The sequence below is a fragment of the Narcine bancroftii genome, chromosome 13, assembly GCF_036971445.1.
Source record: "Narcine bancroftii isolate sNarBan1 chromosome 13, sNarBan1.hap1, whole genome shotgun sequence".
NCBI classification, from domain to species: Eukaryota; Metazoa; Chordata; class Chondrichthyes; order Torpediniformes; family Narcinidae; genus Narcine; species Narcine bancroftii.
This window is the reverse complement of record NC_091481.1, coordinates 86,935,756-86,955,279: the sequence shown is the minus strand read 5'-3', so window position 1 is coordinate 86,955,279 and position 19,524 is coordinate 86,935,756. Positions and strand designations below refer to the sequence as shown.

At 50.9% G+C, this 19,524-nt stretch overlaps 2 protein-coding genes across 6 annotated transcripts in view; one reads left to right on the top strand and one right to left on the bottom strand.

Moving 5' to 3' along the window:
* Positions 1-2,110, top strand: part of LOC138748800 (nck-associated protein 1-like) — a 70,194-nt gene extending 68,084 nt beyond the window's left edge. For all 5 annotated transcript variants that reach the window (XM_069909565.1, XM_069909566.1, XM_069909564.1 and 2 more), the window contains 3 exons: positions 177-266; positions 1,399-1,543; positions 1,967-2,110. In XM_069909565.1, the coding sequence (XP_069765666.1) occupies positions 177-266; positions 1,399-1,515 (207 nt within the window). In that variant the 3' untranslated portion in view covers positions 1,516-1,543; positions 1,967-2,110. The remainder of the gene's footprint in view (positions 1-176; positions 267-1,398; positions 1,544-1,966) is intronic.
* A 5,060-nt stretch (positions 2,111-7,170) lies between these two features.
* Positions 7,171-19,524, bottom strand: part of stk36 (serine/threonine kinase 36 (fused homolog, Drosophila)) — a 43,087-nt gene continuing 30,733 nt past the window's right edge. Inside the window, exons 24-26 of the mRNA XM_069907479.1 lie at positions 17,270-17,441; positions 8,383-9,102; positions 7,171-8,083 (exon numbers count right to left, since the gene is read on the bottom strand). Of these exons, the coding sequence (XP_069763580.1) occupies positions 7,931-8,083; positions 8,383-9,102; positions 17,270-17,441 (1,045 nt within the window). The 3' untranslated portion in view covers positions 7,171-7,930. The remainder of the gene's footprint in view (positions 8,084-8,382; positions 9,103-17,269; positions 17,442-19,524) is intronic.

Here is a 19,524-nt window from a genome sequence, read left to right as displayed (position 1 = left end):
CCTGCCGATGATGCTGCTTGACCTCCTGTACTCCCCCGACGGACGGGTTGAGGGGTCTCGAGGGCAGAGGCCCCCAGAGCTCACCCTAGGAAGGTCGAGGTGGTGGGAGATTGTCTTTGGTTCTGGGTGGTCTTGTAGCATAACATCCTGTGTGACCTTCCTGCCTCCTTCCTCAGTGTGCCTCAATGAGCCTCCTGCAGATCGGCCAAGAGACTGAGAAACCTCTGGTGAGGAGTCGGGAGTCGGTGTATCTCCTGCTTCACATGGTAAGCACAACAGGGGGTGCTTACTGGGAGGGTCAGGACCTGGGACCAAACCACTCCTCACGTCCACCCCACCCCAATTCCCGTCCCCTCCCTCGCCCCAATCCCCGTCCCACTCCCCTTCCGCTCTCCCTCCTTCCCTTACTGCATCGTCATTCCTCCCTCCAGTCACTTCCCTCCCTCACTGCAATCTGTCCCTCCAGCCATCCTCCACTCCAATCTCCCTTTTTCCTCCCACCTCCATCTCTTCCTCTCACCCTTCTAATCCTGTTCTTTCCTATCCAGCCTTTCTCCCTCCAACGCTGTCTCCAATTCCTGCCCCTCATCCCTCACTCCAATCCCTTTACTCTAATCCACTCTAATCCCTCCCTCCATTTCCCTCCTTTTCCATTCTTCCATCTCTTTCATCCCACCCTGCCCCTCCATCCTTCAATCCCTTTCCCTCCAACTCTACTCCAATATCCCTTCCTCCATCCCTGCCTCCAATTCCTGTCCCTCTGACCCATCATTCCATCTCGCCCTCCTCCAATACTTTTGCCTCCATTCCTCCCCCCTCTACTTTCTATCCCTTCAATCTGTGTGGAGGGAACTGCATTGGAAGGTCACCAGCTACACGGTTCTGCGCCCCTTCGATCACGCGTGTCACTGGGGCCTGTCGTTATCTTGTACGTTACTTGCTGACCTTGTGGACAATGTTCATTCTGAGGAGAGATGGGGGGGAGGAACCAGGGACTTGGGCCCGCCGGGGGAGTGGGGTATGGTATTGGGGGCCATGATTGGAAGGTGATAAACTGGGGGATGGTGCCGGGGTCTGTGCCCAGGGGCTGGGGAACCAGGGTCCATGCCTGGGGGTTGGAGAGGTGAGGAACCAGGTTCTGTGACCGAGGAGTGGGGGGGGGGGGGTGTGTGAGGAACCGGGGTTTGTGCCCAGGGAGTGGGGGGGGGGGGTGATGAACTGGGGTCTCTGCCCAGGGAGTAGGGGGGTAAAGAACCAGGGTCTGTGCCCAGGGAGTGGGGAACTGGAATCCATGCCCAGGGTAGGGGGATATAGAACTGGCTCCATGGCCGGTGGTGGTGGGGGGGTGGGGGGGAGTTACCAGGGTCCGTGCCCCACTCACCAGCCAATGTTTTCCAGCTAGTGGAGGAGTCGCCGTTCCTGAGCATGGATCTGTTGGAACCCAGTTTTCCCTACGTCCTTCTCCGGAACGCCTTCCGGGAAGTCTACAGACCTACAGTTATGACTTCGGGATAAACACTGACAGCTTCACCTTCAGTAGGAGGTCAGGATTAGGAGGGGTCATGGGGAATTGGTGGAGTCAGAAGGGTCAATGAGGTCATAGAGAGATGGGTGGGGTCAAGGGGGATGGGGGGTCAGAAGGGTCATTGAGACTGAAGGGGAGGGTGTGGTTGGATCTTCGAGGGGGTGGGGGGGGTCAGAACAGTATTTTGGGGATTTGGGATCCTGGTGAAGGTGGGAATATGACAGGATGATTTAGGGGGAATAGGTGCGTGTGGGGGTAATGGGCAGGCTGAGAGTTGTCAGCTAGATCAGGGTTCATAGGGGTCTCTGGTTCCAAGGGCTTCCATGGGGGTGTTGATGGGTCAGGGGCTGGGAGGAGACAAAGTCAGGGGGGGCTGGGGCTTGGGTGGGGAGTCGGAGCGATGGTTTCACCTGCTGTTGTGTCCATTCCCATCTCCACCAGCTTCACTCTGCAGAGACAGGCGGATTCACCCAGAAAACCAGCACACTGCTCAGCCTCTGTGATTTGTGTGATGAACACTGCTCGCTGATCCCTCTCGCTCTGCGCCAGAATCACAATAAACCCCAACGTTTGCCTTTTCTCTAACATGCTCTGTTCGAAAGTATGGGGTTGGAAATTGTTGTCCATAGAACACCAGTGTCAGTTGGAGTTGGACCAGAAGTTGATGGGGCCACATTTGGAATATCATGGGCAGGTTTAGTCACCAAGCTACAGAGGAAGTGTTTCCAAGGTTGTTGGGGGATTTGGGAAGTGGAGTTATTGCAAGAGACTGGAAACACTGACTGGTTTTCCTGAGGGAGTAGGGGGTTGAGAGGGGAGGTCGATAAAATCATGAAGGGGGTGGGAAAGGTGAATAGTGAGGGTCCTTTACTCAAGTGGTAGGATCTGAGGCGAGGGGTTAACGATGAGGTGAGGGGGTGGGATTTAGACGGGAGGTGAGGGGGCAGGTCTTCCCTGAGAGGGGGGTGGGCACATGGAACGAGCTGCTGGACACGGGAGGAGGCAGGGATGTTAGCTCACTTTCTTTGGAAACGTGTATAACTTGGTGGAGGGGGGGGTTGAGGGGTTGGGCCTAATGTGGGAGGTGCGACAAAAGCAGAAGGGCAGGTTGTTCAGCACAGGAGGAAGCTGGGAGAAATATCATTTATTCTGAGGCTGTACCCTCTGATCTGAGACTCTCCCAGGGCCGGAAACAGCTCCACATCCACCCTATCCAGCCCTTTCAATCCAGGATTTCAGTGAGATTCCCTGGGTCTCCATCACCTGGCCCACAGCACCTAACCCTGCATCCCAACCTTGTTGGTTGTAATTTGGCATCATTTATTTCATTGCAATGCTGCCTGTCACCCAGTTTTAATAACAAGCCCACGAGACTATTTGTATGTCAAACCAAATTAGAGGGTTAAATCTTCCTGATTTCCTCTGAAGCCTCTGTCCCACCCCACTTGCGCTCCCTTTTTATTGGCTGCAGTTGATCAGTGAAGCCCAGCACTCCCTAGGATAGTCTCCCCACTCTCCAATTCCTGTCCCCAACAAGCCTGTACAGCATGGCCATGCAGTCTGAAGGGCCTGCTGCTGAGCTGGACAGGTTAGAGTGTTCCCTATGTTGGGGAAGTCCAGAACAAGGGAGTCACCGTGCAGGGGTCAGGGGGAAGCCATTTAGAGTTGAGATAAGGAGGATCTTCTTCACTCAGAGCTGTGAATTTGTGGAACTCCCCGACACAAAGTTATTGATTTGATGCTGGTTTGTCGATATTCAGAAGGGAGTTGGATGTGGTCCGAAGGCTAAATGGATCAGGAGAGCAGGTACAACAGGTTCGAAGGGCTGAATTGGCCTGACACTTTCTGTGAGACAGGATGGGAGAGTCTCTCAAGAAGGGACTTTGTGTTCAGCCTCTGACTCCAACTGTGGACACTGTGAAGGGACGTTAAGGAACACTCTGCCATTCTGGTTGGCCCATTACAGGAAGGATGCAGGGGTTTTGGAAAGGGGACAGGTTTCCAGAATGTTGCCTGACAGAGGCGAGGGGTTATGGGGAGAGTTCAGACAAACTTGGGCTGTTTCCTCTGGAGCATCTGGGGCTGAGGGGAGATATTGCCAAGGTGTATAAAATGCTGAGGCATCAATGGGGTGGACAGTGAGAATCTTCCCCAGGGTAAAAAGCCTCTCACATGAGAGGACAAGTTTAAGATGAGGGAGTTTAAGGGAGATGTGAGGGACAGATGTTTTTACAGAGAGCAGTGGGTGTCTGGAACGAGCTGCCAGGAGTAGTGGTGGAAGCAGATACAATGGCACATTTAAGAGGCTTCAGGGTGGACCCATGGGTTTGAAGGGGATTCAGGGGCATCCGTCAGCAAGCAGTGGAGTTCAGTTTGATTTGGACAGACAGACACGCGGGCTGAAGGGCCTGTTCCTATGCTGTCTTGTTCTGTCTGGTCAATTTCTCTGTCCCACAGTGAACAGGCATATTAAAGTAGGACCTCGGCATCAGATGTCGAACCCTCCAACATGTCTGAGGGGATTGGGCGAGAAGGCCAGCTCGGGAAACAGCTGGTGGCACCTTGCATGGGAAGATCCCAATGGGGAGAGGCAGAATGAAGACTGGTCTCAGAACAGGAGTGAAGAGGTTGTACCTGTGCCAGGGGAAGAGGGGCGGAGTGAATCAGGGTGTCCCTGGAACATGGAGTGAGTGGGGAGGGAGGGGGTTGTACCTGGGTTGGGGGAAGAGGCGGAGTGGATCGGTGTGGCCCCAGAACATGGAGGGAGGGGGTTGTATCTGGGCTGGGGGAAGAGGCGGACTGGATCAGTGTGGCTCCAAAACATGGAGTGAGTGGGGAGGGAGGGAGTCATTCCCAGTCTGGGTGAGGGAGGGAGTCATTCCCAGTCTGGGTGAGGGAGGGAGTCATTCCCAGTCTGGGTGAGGGAGGGAGTCATTCCCAGTCTGGGTGAGGGAGGGAGTCATTCCCAGTCTGGGTGAGGGAGGGAGTCATTCCCAGTCTGGGTGAGGGAGGGAGTCATTCCCAGTCTGGGTGAGGGAGGGAGTCATTCCCAGTCTGGGTGAGGGAGGGAGTCATTCCCAGTCTGGGTGAGGGAGGGAGTCATTCCCAGTCTGGGTGAGGGAGGGAGTCATTCCCAGTCTGGGTGAGGGAGGGAGTCATTCCCAGTCTGGGTGAGGGAGGGAGTCATTCCCAGTCTGGGTGAGGGAGGGAGTCATTCCCAGTCTGGGTGAGGGAGGGAGTCATTCCCAGTCTGGGTGAGGGAGGGAGTCATTCCCAGTCTGGGTGAGGGAGGGAGTCATTCCCAGTCTGGGTGAGGGAGGGAGTCATTCCCAGTCTGGGTGAGGGAGGGAGTCATTCCCAGTCTGGGTGAGGGAGGGAGTCATTCCCAGTCTGGGTGAGGGAGGGAGTCATTCCCAGTCTGGGTGAGGGAGGGAGTCATTCCCAGTCTGGGTGAGGGAGGGAGTCATTCCCAGTCTGGGTGAGGGAGGGAGTCATTCCCAGTCTGGGTGAGGGAGGGAGTCATTCCCAGTCTGGGTGAGGGAGGGAGTCATTCCCAGTCTGGGTGAGGGAGGGAGTCATTCCCAGTCTGGGTGAGGGAGGGAGTCATTCCCAGTCTGGGTGAGGGAGGGAGTCATTCCCAGTCTGGGTGAGGGAGGGAGTCATTCCCAGTCTGGGTGAGGGAGGGAGTCATTCCCAGTCTGGGTGAGGGAGGGAGTCATTCCCAGTCTGGGTGAGGGAGGGAGTCATTCCCAGTCTGGGTGAGGGAGGGAGTCATTCCCAGTCTGGGTGAGGGAGGGAGTCATTCCCAGTCTGGGTGAGGGAGGGAGTCATTCCCAGTCTGGGTGAGGGAGGGAGTCATTCCCAGTCTGGGTGAGGGAGGGAGTCATTCCCAGTCTGGGTGAGGGAGGGAGGTCCTTGAAAGAATCACCATGAGATTTGTCACATTGTCGGTTACTCCAATGAGCATTGCCAAGTGCACCGAGGGAAGTCCGCTGACTGGTCGCATCACAGCCTGGTTTGGTCACTCGGCCCCAGGGGTCAGAGGCTGCAGATGGGAGCAAACCCAGCAGGGTCCATCACTGGCTCCAACCTCCCACCATCGCAGACATCTGTCAGAGAAAATGCCTGAAGGCAGCCAACGTCATGAAGACCACCATCACCCTGGTCACTTTGTTTCAACTGCTCCCTTCAGGCAGAAGGTACAGAATCCTGAAGACTATTCAAGATTATTTTATTGTCATGTAATAAAACAGAAAATGAGATCTCCATTTCTTTAGTGTACCATCAGGCGGACAGAGATTTACTATCTGCAGAAATTGCCCAGTGCATTCAGATCGGAACCTCCAACACCATCTGGAAGCCTTCAGTGCCCTCGACCCCCTCCTGCACCTCGGTTCCAATGACTGGTACCCCTTCAGCCAGTCTCCAGCAGTCCGCAACCTGGTGTGAGTTCCTTTGACCAGAGTTGCCAGCAGTCTGCATGGGTCTCTCACCTCGAATCACCAACAGCCACCACCTGTGTGTTCTTCAGCGGTAAAACCCCTCACTGGTCCTCCGCCATGGTCACCATCCTGAGGGATGTCTCCTTTGATTCTCCTTAAACAAGAGGTCGTCTCCCCATTTTCCGGTGCCCTGTACCATTGTTCCACCTCCCCAGAGTCTGCGATTCCACGTAGCTCCTGCTGATCAGAGTTGCTGCCATCTTGAGCACGGACCCCACAGTCACGGGATCAAACCACCATTGGCTCCTTTAACAGGCCATTTAAAGCCTGTTCAGAGCCGCTGGCAGTCAGTCTGGGAAGTTGGACCCTGCAGGCACACTGAGTCTCTGCTCCCCACCGGTCTGTACCAGCGGCCACATTCCTGTTACAGCAGCTCGGGAATAGTTTCTTTCTCAGCGCTATCAGGCTCTTAAACCTCCCCAAGCAGAAACTACTCTGGCCCCATCCAACCATCTGTCTACACCACTGAAGCCCCCACTGTTTTCATGCTCTAATGGTAGCTGTGAATATTTATCTGACTGAGTGTTAAGTTCATATCCTGTCAGGAAAACTTTCCATGCATCTGAGCCCACAAGAGGCAGGAGGAGAATGAAACCATTCGTCCCATTGAGTCTGCTCCACTTCTCACATCAGGCCTGCTCTAATTTTTTCTTCTCCCTCTACCAACTTCCACTATAACTACGAATAACTGGTTACCTGTCCTTTCTATTCATTTTCATTCTCGGGTCATTTACACAGAACACTACCGCACAGTCTACGCCCTTCGGCCCACTATGTGGTGCTGACCTCAATCCCACCCTTCCCTCTCTCACACCCATAACCCTCTACTTTTCCTACAACCATGTGCCTATCACATGGTTCTTTAAATGCCCCTAATGTACCAGCCACCACCACCATTCCCGGCAATTCATTCCAGGCCCCCAACACTCAAGTGTTTAATATCTTCCCCCCCCAAACAAATGTCCTCTCTTACTAACCATTGGTGTCCTGGGAAAGGATGCTGGCTGTCTGTGGATCCCTCTGTTCCTCCACACACACTGCTGAGATCCCTGCTGGGTCCTCTCCACCTGCAGTTTGTTTTTGAACTACCAGTAAGTGGTAATTCTTCTCCCCAAACCCCCACCCCCCCCCCCCGGCCCTGCCGAAGGTTGTATGTGATGTCATGTATGTACTCTAACAATAAATCTGAAGTCTGAGCAAAGGAGCAAAGGTGGGGGGTTATAAATTCATAAGGGTGTCAATAAGCTATAGACTATTTCCCCAGGGTAGGGAAGACTAAAAGAGGGGGTACAGGTGTAATGGGGAGTGGGAGGGTAGAAAGGGAATAGCCCGCACTTGGAGGATGGTGGTCTTTCATGCATTGGTCATGTGGTGTTCACTGCTGCAGTTGGTGGACCAGACCTGTGGCCTGCACCATCCCGTTGTATTCCCGTGGGGCCAGGGGCTCCAACATGCTGCAGACGAGGCGCAATGAATGAGCAGGAGGTGAGGGCACTGAGAGGAAGAGGGTGAGGAGTGGTCTGCAGGCAGCGAGGGAAAGCCCCACTCTGTCCTGGGAGGAGGTGCAGGAGGGAGTGGGTTTCTCCGGAGACAGAGGTTGCCTTTCTCCTTGGGTTCAACTCAAAACCCCTTCTCCACCTGACATCCAGGAACAGGAGGGCATGGGGCAACCCACAGGACTGTTTGCACCACCCAATCCCTGGAGCCATCCTCTCATCCCCTGACCCCTGGGACTGTCCTTGCCCAGGACCATCAGTTGGTGCCTGACCCCGAGACCATCCTGGGAACCCCCAGGAATGTCCTCTTGGCCTGACCCCACCATGGTCACTGCAGGAAGACCAGGAGCAGGAGGGAATGGTGACCCTCCCCCCGGTCCTGTCCTCTTGGCTCAGCCCTGCTGGGATCACTGCAGGGAGTCCAAAAGCCGGGAACAGTGGTGCAGTCGGGCCTGGAGCGAGCCCTGGGACAGTGAACTGGATCCGGACACAGTTGGCATCCGCCAACTCTGCTCGTGCAGCTGGGAAAGGGCATCAGATGCCCGGAGGGATAGCAGCACCTGAGGGTAGAAGAAGAGATCAGTCCCCGAGTCCTGGGGAGATCAACCCAGACTCTTACCCCTCCACTCCAGACCCTTGCCCCACCCAAACGCTTCCACCCCAAATGCCCCCACCATCCTCCCTAGATCCTATCCCCACCCTCCACTTCAGACCCTTACCTCACCCAGATACTTCTAACCCAAATGCCCCTACCCTCCTCCCTAGACTCTATCCCCACCCAGATGCTTCCTGTCCACCACAGATCCTCTCCACCCCAGACCCTTACCCACTCGGACGCTGCCCCAGCCCCCTCACTCACCTCTTTGACAGACGGCCACCGCCCCAGGAACCGTAGGGCACTCAAGGCTGCCGCCGCTACTTCATGGCAACGATCTTGACAGGCCACGTCCAGGAGTCGCTGTGGGGCCCTGGCCCAGACCAGGGTCCTGCCGCCTTGCTCCCAGTGCCGGTGGGACAGGTTGGCCAGGCCCAAGGCTGCGTTGCGCCGAGTGGATGGCCTCCCATCCTTCAGCAGGCCCACCAGTAGGGTGAGCAGGCCTGGGCCCCCACCCCCTCGGTAGGCCACGTTCCCAGCAGCAACGCAGGCTGAGGCTCGCACTCCCGCCTCCTGGTCCCGCAGTCTCTCCAGTAACACTTCAACCAGAGGGGCCGAGGGCTCAGTCTCGTCCCGCCCCAGCAGGCCTGAGGCTAGGCTGCAGGCCTTGGCCCTCACCCTAGCTTCCCGGTGGTTGAGGGCCTGCACGAGAGGCTGATAGTCACCCCTGGGCCCAGCTAAGGCCTCCTGCAGGAAGGGGAGGCACTGGGCCCAGGCTCGGGACAGCTGAGCCAGCAGAGAGAGCAGGTGGCACAGGGCCGCAGTATCCGGGGCCTGGAGCAGCCGAGCCAGCAGCAATCCAGCCTCCCAGCCCGTCCAGCACCCCTCCAGCTGAGCCACACAGGAAGGTCCCCTTGCTGAGAGGTGGCAGAGGAGCCCCAGGGGGAGCTCAGGGTCTGGGAGGGTCCGGCTGCTCAGGATAACCTAGGGAGGAGAAGGGGTGGAGAGAGAAGGGGAATCGGGGGGGAGGGAGAGGGGAGAGAGACGGTGAGTGGTAGGAGCAAAAGGGAAGTGAGAGGTGGTGAGGGAAAGGAGAGTGGAAATGGGAGAGTAAAGTGGTGAAGGGGTGAGGGAGTGAAGGAATGGGGAGGGGCGATTGAGGGGGAGGGCAGGAAAGAAAAGAATAGGAGGGGAGAGAGGGGGATGGGTGGGGGAGGAAGTGAGAGGGTGATGCAGAAGGATATAGGGAGAGAGAATGAAATAATTATTAAAAGACACACATATGGTCCAATTTGGAATAAACCTGTTTTCAATGAAAACTGATCATGGGGACTGTAAACCTGGTTTTTAACCCTGGTTTATTTCACTGGGCTTTCAATTTTTAACCCTGGTTTATTTCGGTGGGCGTTCAATTTTTAACCCTGGTTTATTTCGGTGGGCGTTCAATTTTTAACCCTGGTTTATTTCGGTGGGCGTTCAATTTTTAACCCTGGTTTATTTCGGTGGGCGTTCAATTTTTAACCCTGGTTTATTTCGGTGGGCTTTCAATTTTTAACCCTGGTTTATTTCACTGGGCTTTCAATTTTTAACCCTGGTTTATTTCGGTGGGCTTTCAATTTTTAACCCTGGTTTATTTCGGTGGGCGTTCAATTTTTAACCCTGGTTTATTCCACTGGGCCTTCAATTTTTAACCCTGGTTTATTTTACTGGGCTTTCAATTTTTAACGCTGGTTTATTTCGGTGAGTGTTCAATTTTTAACACTGGTTTATTTCACTGGGCATTCAATTTTTAACACTGGTTTATTTCGGTGGGCTTTCAATTTTTAACCCTGGATTATTTCACTGGGCATTCAATTTTTAACACTGGTTTATTTCGGTGGGCTTTCAATTTTTAACCCTGGATTATTTCGGTGGGCTTTCAATTTTTAACCCTGGTTTATTTCGGTGGGCTTTCAATTTTTAACCCTGGATTATTTCGGTGGGCTTTCAATTTTTAACCCTGGTTTATTTCACTGTGCCTTCAATTTTTAACCCTGGTTTATTTCGGTGGGCGTTCAATTTTTAACCCTGGTTTATTTCGGTGGGCTTTCAATTTTTAACCCTGGTTTATTTAACTGGGCTTTCAATTTTTAACCCTGGTTTATTTCACTGGGCTTTCAATTTTTAACCCTGGTTTATTTCGGTGGTCTCTCAATTTTTAACCCTGGTTTATTTCGGTGGGCGTTCAATTTTTAACCCTGGTTTATTTCACTGTGCCTTCAATTTTTAACCCTGGTTTATTTCGGTAGGCGTTCAATTTTTAACCCTGGTTTATTTCACTGGGCTTTCAATTTTTAACCCTGGTTTATTTCACTGGTCTTTCAATTTTTAACCCTGGTTTATTTCACTGGGCTTTCAATTTTTAACCCTGGTTTATTTCACTGGGCTTTCAATTTTTAACCCTGGTTTATTTCGGTGGGCGTTCAATTTTTAACCCTGGTTTATTTCACTGGGCTTTCAATTTTTAACCCTGGTTTATTTCGGTGGTCTCTCAATTTTTAACCCTGGTTTATTTCGGTGGGCTTTCAATTTTTAACCCTGGATTATTTCGGTGGGCTTTCAATTTTTAACCCTGGTTTATTTCGGTGGGCGTTCAATTTTTAACCCTGGTTTATTTCACTGTGCCTTCAATTTTTAACCCTGGTTTATTTCGGTGGGCGTTCAATTTTTAACCCTGGTTTATTTCGGTGGGCTTTCAATTTTTAACCCTGGTTTATTTAACTGGGCTTTCAATTTTTAACCCTGGTTTATTTCACTGGGCTTTCAATTTTTAACCCTGGTTTATTTCGGTGGTCTCTCAATTTTTAACCCTGGTTTATTTCGGTGGGCGTTCAATTTTTAACCCTGGTTTATTTCACTGTGCCTTCAATTTTTAACCCTGGTTTATTTCGGTAGGCGTTCAATTTTTAACCCTGGTTTATTTCACTGGGCTTTCAATTTTTAACCCTGGTTTATTTCACTGGTCTTTCAATTTTTAACCCTGGTTTATTTCACTGGGCTTTCAATTTTTAACCCTGGTTTATTTCACTGGGCTTTCAATTTTTAACCCTGGTTTATTTCGGTGGGCGTTCAATTTTTAACCCTGGTTTATTTCACTGGGCTTTCAATTTTTAACCCTGGTTTATTTCGGTGGTCTCTCAATTTTTAACCCTGGTTTATTTCGGTTGGCTTTCAATTGATCAGGAAGTGATCTTCCCGTGAGCTTCCGATCGTACGTCAACTAGGCACTTGGCAAAGGGCCCACTAAATGCAGAGCAATCGTTCTGTGTGGGCTGGGATCTGGGTGGGTCCATGTGGGTCGGGGTCAGAGAAGATCATCAAGTGTTGTCTTACGAGGTTTTGGCGAGAAGGGGCTGAGGAAAGACATTGGTGAGTTTTTATCTTTCAATCTTTTGTTAGATCTGCATGGGTGTTGCCAGCGCCATGCACTAGTGAGGGCAAGAATAGGAGTGTACGGCAGATGAAAGAGAAATTGGTGCAGGGGAAAGAGGTTCAAATTTCGTGATCATCGAGGTCTCTTCGAGGGAAGGTATTACCTGTAGAATAAGGATAGGTTACACCTGAACATGAGGGGTTCCAATATCTTGGTGGGCAGATTGGCTAGAGCTGTTAGGGTGGGTTTAAATTAGTTTGGCCGGGCAATGGCAACAGAGTGATCAGGCAGATGCAGGGGGTAGTGACTGAGGATAAGAATTAAACTATGGAGACAAAATGGGGATGAATACGGGACTGAAGGTCTTGTATTTAATTGTGTGCGGAGTAAGGTATAAAGTTGATCTTATGGTTCAACTGGAAATTGGCAGGTATGAAGTTGGTATCACGGAGTCATGGCTGCAAGAAAATCAGCTGGGAGTTGAATATCCAAGGATACAACGGTATATCTAAAGGTCAGGCAGGTAGGTGGGGGGAGGGGGAGGGTGTGGCTGTGTTGGTTTTTTTAAAAATTGAATCAAATCCTTTGAAAGAGGAGTCATCGGGCCGCAACGTTAGCATAGCAGTTAGTGCCAGCACTTGGGGTTCGAATCTGGTGCTGTCGGTAAGGAGTTTGTATGCTATTCCCGTGTCTGCATGGGTTTCCTCCGGGGGCTCCGAATTCCTTCCACTGCTCGAAACATACAGGGGATTGTAGGTCAATGGGGTGTAATTGGGCGGCATGGGCTCATGGGTCAGAAGGACCTGTTACTGTGCATAGGTTTACATTTAAAAATTAGAATCTCTGTGCACAGAGTTAAGATAATATACAGGCCTCCAAACAGTAGCCAGGAAATGGCAATTCTGGATCAGGGTTGTGTAATGAACCAGATTGCTGTGTGAGAAGGCAGTGAGAGGTTAGTTGTCTGGGGGTGTATTCAATTAGAACAATTGATTAGGGCTAGAAAGCAATTGAGTTAACAGGTAGAGAGTAATAAAAGGAGGGACAGCTATTGGAGCGGCCAGCACTCAGCGACAGAGTGGGACTTGTCTCTCAACCCTGAGGAAGAGCTTTCTCCCCATAAGGTAAGGGTGGTAAGTTTCTTTAATTAATTGTGATTATTGAAAGAATTAAGTTATGAAGTCAGAAGTTAGGGCAGTCCAATGTTCCAACTGCAGGATGTGGGCAGTCGGGGGCAGCATGAGGGTCCCTGATGACCATACCTGCAAGAGGTGCATCCAGCTGCAGCTCCTGGGAGACCGAGTTAGGGAATTGGAGCTGAAGCTGGATGAACTCCAGATCATTTGAGAAGTAGGGATGTGATAGAGAGGAACTTCAGGGAGGCTGTCACCCCAAAGTGTAGGGAGGAAGGGAGCTGGGTGACTGTCAGGAGAGGCGAGGGAAAGAGGCAGAGAGAGCAGGGTAGCCCTGTGGCCACTCCTGTTAGCAATAGGTAAACCGTTTTGGATACTGTTGGCGGAGATGGCCTAACAGGGACAAGTTGTTGTGGATCTCTGACCCTCAGCACAGAAGGGAAGGAGGGAAGAGAAGAATCCTGTAGTGTTAGGGGATTCGATAGTAAGGGGGTCAGACAAGAGGTTCTGTGGATGAGATCAATTATTCTGGATGGTTTGTTGCCTCCCTGATTCTCAGGTCCTTGATATCTTGGATCACTTATTCCCGATTCTCAAAAGGGAGGGTGTGCAACCACATGTCATGGTCCATGTAAGGACTAATGATATGGGCAGGAAGGATGAGGAGGTCATGTGAGGTGAGAAACCTTATCCTTATTCAGAGCTGCTTTGGGGAGGGGGGTTTAAACTAGTTTTGCAGGGGGAGGGGAACCAGTGTGTTAGAGCAGATAGTAAGGTGGGGGATGATGAGAATCATGTAAGGACTGCATGTAAAGACAGAGTTTTCCAGGAAAGAAATGGTCTCATATGCATCTACATCAATGCGAGGAGTATTGTCGAGAAGGCGGATGAGTTTAGAGCGAGGATCGCCACGTGAGATTACGACATTATTACTATTAGTGAGACTTGGTTGCAGGAGGGGCAGAATTGCGGTTCCATTGTTTCAGACAGGATAGAGGGCAAGAGGGGAAGGGAGGAGGGGTGGCATTGCTAGTCAGGGAAAATATCACAGCCTTGCGTGGACAGGACAGGACTGAGGACTCGTCTACAGAGGCCATAAGGATGGAGCTAAGGAATGGGAAGGGCATGAGCTCACTAATAGGGTTGTATTACAGACCACCCAATAGTCTGAGAGAATTGGAGCAGCAAATCTGTTGAGAGATAGCAGACCAGTCTATCAGAAAGTTGTGATAGTTGAAGATTTTAATTTTCAACGCATAGACTGGGACTCTTTTACGGTAAAAGGACAGGATGGGTTGGAGTTTGTTAAACGTGTACAGGAAAGTTTTCTACAATATGTAGAGGGACCAATGAGAGAAGATGCAATTGATCTTTAGGGAACCAGACAGGTCAAATGGCAGAAATCTGTGGAGATGAGCATTTTGGGTCCAGTGACCATAATGTCATTAGCTTCAGGTTAATTATGGAGAAGGATGGGTCTGGTCCTCGAGTTGAGGTTCTGAATTGGAGAAAGGCCAATTTTAAGGAAGTGAGGAAGGATCTCGGAAGAGTCCATTGGGATGAGTTATTTTCTGGAAAGGATGCATCCAGCAGGGGGAAGGCCTTCAAGGGTGAAATGTTGAGAGTGCAGACATTGCATGTTCCTACCAGTAATAAGGGCAGAGTTTACAGACTTGGGGAACCTTGGTTTTCGAGGGATATTGGAGAGGTGGTTAAGAAAAGGAGGGGACTAGATATATGGTGTAGACATCAAGGAGCAAATGAGATATTTGCAGAAAATGTAAGAGAATGCTTAAGAAGGAAATTAGGAAGGGAAAAAGAAAACATGAAGGTGCTTTGGCAGAAAATGTGAAGGAAAATCCAAAGGGTTTTACAAGTATATTGAAAGTAAAAGGATAGAAAGGAACAAAATTTGACCCCTATAAAATCAAAATGGTCAACTACATATGGAGCCTCACGAAATGGGGGAGATCTTGAACAGTTTTTTTTTGCATCAGTATTTACGCAGGAAACTGGCATTGTGAATAAGGATGGAAGGGAAACAAATAGAAGTGTCATGGAACATGTGGAGTTTAAGGAGAAGGAGATACCTGCTGCCTTACAACAAATAAAGGTAGATAAATCCCCTGGACCAGATATGATATTCCCCTGCACCTTGAGGCAGATATGTTGAAATTTCAGGGTCCCTGGTGGATATATTCGAAATGTCCTTAGTCACGGGAGAGGTGCCGGAGGATTGGAGGGTGGTTCATGTTGTCCCGCTGTTTAAGAAGGGCTCCAAGAATAAATCAAGCCAGGCCAGTGAGCCTGACGTCAGTACTAAGTAAATTATTGGAAGGATTTCTCAGAGATTGGAAATATAGTTATTTGGACCATCAGCATGGATTTGTGAGCGGTAGGTCATGTTATGGATTTGTGCACGTTAGGTCGAGTTTAACTAATCTTGTAGAGTGTTTTGAGGAAGTTACCTGGAAGGTTGATGAGGGAAAGGCTGTGGATATTGATTATATAGACTTTGGTAAGGCCTTTGACAAGGTTCCACATGAGAGGTTGGTTCAGAGGTTAGGACACTTGGTGTACATAGAGAGGTTGCAAACTGGATTTGAAATTGGCTTAGTGGAAGAAAACAGAGAGTGGTGGTGGATGGCTGCTTCTCAGACTAGAGGTCTGTGTCGAGACCAATATTATTTGTCATCTATATAAATAACCTAGATGATGACGTGGTGAATTGGATCAGCAAGTTTGCTGATGAGACAAAGATAGGAGGTGTTGTGAACAGTGAGGAAGATTTTCAAAGCTTGCAGAGGGATCTGGACCAGCTGGGAAATTGGGCCAGTAAGTGGTTGATGGAATTTAATGCAGATAAGTGTGAGGTGTTGCACTTTGGAAGAGTGAATCAGGGTAGGACGTACACAATCGGCCACTGAAGAGTGCAGAGCAGGAAAGAGATCTGGGAATACATATAGTTCCCTGAAGGTGGTGTCACATGTGGACAGGATTATAAATAAAACATTTGGCATCTTAGCCTTTATAAATCAAAATATTGAGTATAAAAGTTGGAATGTTATGTTGAAGTTATTCAAGTCATTGGTGAGGCCACACTTGGAATATTGTGTGCAGTTCTGGTCGCCCAGCAGCAGAAAAGATTGAGAAAGTGCAGAGAAGATTTACTAAGATGTTGCCGGGTCTTCAGGAGTTGAGTTACTGGGAAATATGAAACCAGTTAGGACTATACTCCTTGGAACAAAGAAGGATAAGGGGAGACTCGATAGACGTTTATAAGATTATGAGGGGTATAGACAGAGTAGATGTGAGTAGGATGTTTCCACTTCGATTGGGGGAGATAAATACGAGAGGTCATAGCCTTAGGCTGAAAGGGGAGAGGTATAAGGGGGACATTAAGGGAAAGTTTTTCACAGAGAGTGGTAGGAGTGTGAAATGAGCTCCCATCTGATGTAGTGAATACAAATCAATCTTGTTTTAAAAATAAATTGGATAAATACCTGGTTAGGAGAGATCTGGAGGGTTTTGGAATAAGAGTAGGTCAGTGGGAATAGATAGTTTTATTGTTCGGCACAGACCGAACGGAAGGGTTGAATGACCTGTTTTTCTGTACTGCAGCGTTCTGTGATAAGGGAACTGAAGGAGGCTGTGATCCCAATATGACAGAATTCTCCCTGCAGTTTGAGAGGGAGAAACTAAAATCAAATATATCTGTATACCAAATGGAATAAAGAGAATGACAGAGGTATGAAGGAGGAGCTGGCCAAAGCTTAAAGGAACCAGACAGTTGCAGGGACGTTTGAGTATTGCAAAGGGAAGGTGAGGCAGCACTGGTTGAAAAGAGAGGTCACATACAGCGTGAATACAAAAGTACAATATGGCGAAAATTAGTGCAAACAAAAGCATTGGGAAGCTTTTAGAAGCCAACAGAAGGCAGCTACACACCAAAAAGGAGAGAAAAGATGAAATACGAAAGTGAGCTGTCAGGAACATAAAAGAATTCAGACAGCAAAAGAGAGGCAAGGGTGGAGATCAGACCACTGGAAATCAATGCTGGGAAGACAGTAATGGGGGTACAGAAATGGTGGACAAATTCAATAAGTACTTGCGTTGGTTTCATTGTGGAAGACCCCAGCCCAGCAGAGTGCCAGAGGGTCAAGTGGCAGAGATGGGTGTCCTTGCTATTATATTACTAAGGACAAAGTGCTGGGAAGTTGAAGCCTGAAAGTGAATAGATCACCTAGACCTGATGAATTACATCACAAGAAAATGGCAAACGGCACTTAGAGGCAAAAAAGGAGGAAAGGTACAAACTGATTAGCCTTCAGTGATTGGCAAGATATTCAAATCTATTACCAAGGATGAGATTTTGGGGACACATGGTAAAATAGGCTAAAGTCAGCATGATTTTCCTGAGGGAAAATCTTGCCTGACCAACCTATTGGAATTCTTTGAGGAGGTGGCAGTAAGGAAAGTCCGAGAACGTTGTGAGTGGTGAAATAAAGTAAAAGAGAGAGACAAGACACCGATCAAGGAAAGGAACAGTGAAACCCCATAGGGGTGTGGATGCATGTATGCGCACAGTGTTCCCGTTTACACATACCTGCACCAGGTTGTGGACCACCTCTCTCTGCAGAAATGCCAGCACAATGTCACTGAGGACAGCTTGGTCGACCTCCACAGCAAAGGGGAAACAGAGGAGCTGGCACACTTGAACCACCACACAGGGCACCCATTGTAGGTCTGGGTCGCCATCCCTCTGACTGCAGTGCACTCTGCAGGGGAACCAGTGCACAGTCAAACTGTCCATTTCTACCCAACGATGCTCACTGTATGATGGGCCTCACTCTGTATCTGATTTAGGATGTGTGATGGAATGGTGTGGAAGGAGCTTCAAGCTGTGTCTGACCCCGGGAGTGTGTGATGGGATGATGCAGAGGGAGCTTCACTCTGTGTCTGACCCCGGGAGTGTGTGATGGGACGGTGCAGAGGGAGCTTCACTCTATGTCTGACCCCAGAGGTGTGTGATGGGACGGTGCGGAGGGAGCTTCACTCTGTATCTGACCCCGGGAGTATGTGATGGGACGGTGCAGAGGGAGCTTCACTCTATGTCTGACCCCAGAGGTGTGTGATGGGACGGTGCGGAGGGAGCTTCACTCTGTGTCTGACCCCGGGAGTATGTGATGGGATGATGTGGAGGGTGCTTCACTCTGTGTCTGACCCCAGGAGTGTGTGATGGGACGATGCAGAGGGAGCTTCACTCTGTCTGATCCCGGGAACATATGATGGGGTGAAGCAGAGGGAGTTTCACTCTGTGTCTGACCACAGGAGTGTGTGATGGGACAATGCAGAGGGAGCTTCACGTTGTGTCTGACCTTGGGAGTGTGTGATGGGATGATGCAGAGGAGCTTCACTCTGTCTGACCCCGGAAGTGTGTGATGGGACGGTGCGGAGGGAGCTTCACTCTGTGTCTGACCCCGGGAGTGTGTGATGGGACGGTGCAGAGGGAGCTTCACTCTATGTCTGACCCCAGGGGTGTGTGATGGGACGGTGCGGAGGGAGCTTCACTCTGTGTCTGACCCCGGGAGTGTGTGATGGGACGGTGCAGAGGGAGCTTCACACTATGTCTGACCCCAGGGGTGTGTGATGGGACGGTGCGGAGGGAGCTTCACTCTGTGTCTGACCCCGGGAGTATGTGATGGGATGATGTGGAGGGTGCTTCACTCTGTGTCTGACCCCGGGAGTGTGTGATGGGACGATGCAGAGGGAGCTTCACTCTGTCTGATCCCGGGAACATATGATGGGGTGAAGCAGAGGGAGTTTCACTCTGTGTCTGACCACAGGAGTGTGTGATGGGACAATGCAGAGGGAGCTTCACGTTGTGTCTGACCTTGGGAGTGTGTGATGGGATGATGCAGAGGAGCTTCACTCTGTCTGACCCCGGAAGTGTGTGATGGGACGGTGCGGAGGGAGCTTCACTCTGTGTCTGACCCCGGGAGTGTGTGATGGGATGGTGCAGAGGGAGCTTCACTCTATGTCTGACCCCAGGGGTGTGTGATGGGATGGTGCGGAGGGAGCTTCACTCTGTGTCTGACCCCGGGAGTGTGTGATGGGACGGTGCAGAGGGATCTTCACTCTATGTCTGACCCCAGGGGTGTGTGATGGGACGGTGCGGAGGGAGCTTCACTCTGTGTCTGACCCCGGGAGTATGTGATGGGATGATGTGGAGGGTGCTTCACTCTGTGTCTGACCCCAGGAGTGTGTGATGGGACGATGCAGAGGGAGCTTCACTCTGTCTGAGCCCGGGAACGTGTGATGGGGCGAAGCAGAGGGAGTTTCACTCTGTGTCTGACCACAGGAGTGTGTGATGGGACAATGCAGAGGGAGCTTCACGTTGTGTCTGACCTTGGGAGTGTGTGATGGGATGATGCAGAGGAGCTTCACTCTGTCTGACCCCGGAAGTGTGTGATGGGTCGGTGCGGAGGGAGCTTCACTCTGTGACTGACCCCAGGAGTGTGTGATGGGACGGTGCAGAGGGAGCTTCACGTTGTGTCTGACCCTGGGAGTGTGTGATGGGATGATGCAGAGGTGCTTCACTCTGTGTCTGACCCCGGGAGTGTGTGATGGGTCGGTGCAGAGGGAGCTTCACTCTATGTCTGACCCCAGGGGTGTGTGATGGGATGGTGCGGAGGGAGCTTCACTCTGTGATTGACCCCAGGAGTGTGTGATGGGACGGTGCAGAGGGAGCTTCACGTTGTGTCTGACCCTGGGAGTGTGTGATGGGATGGTGCAGAGGGAGCTTCACTGTGTCTGACCCCGGGAGTGTGTGATGGGACGGTGCGGAGGGACCTTCACTCT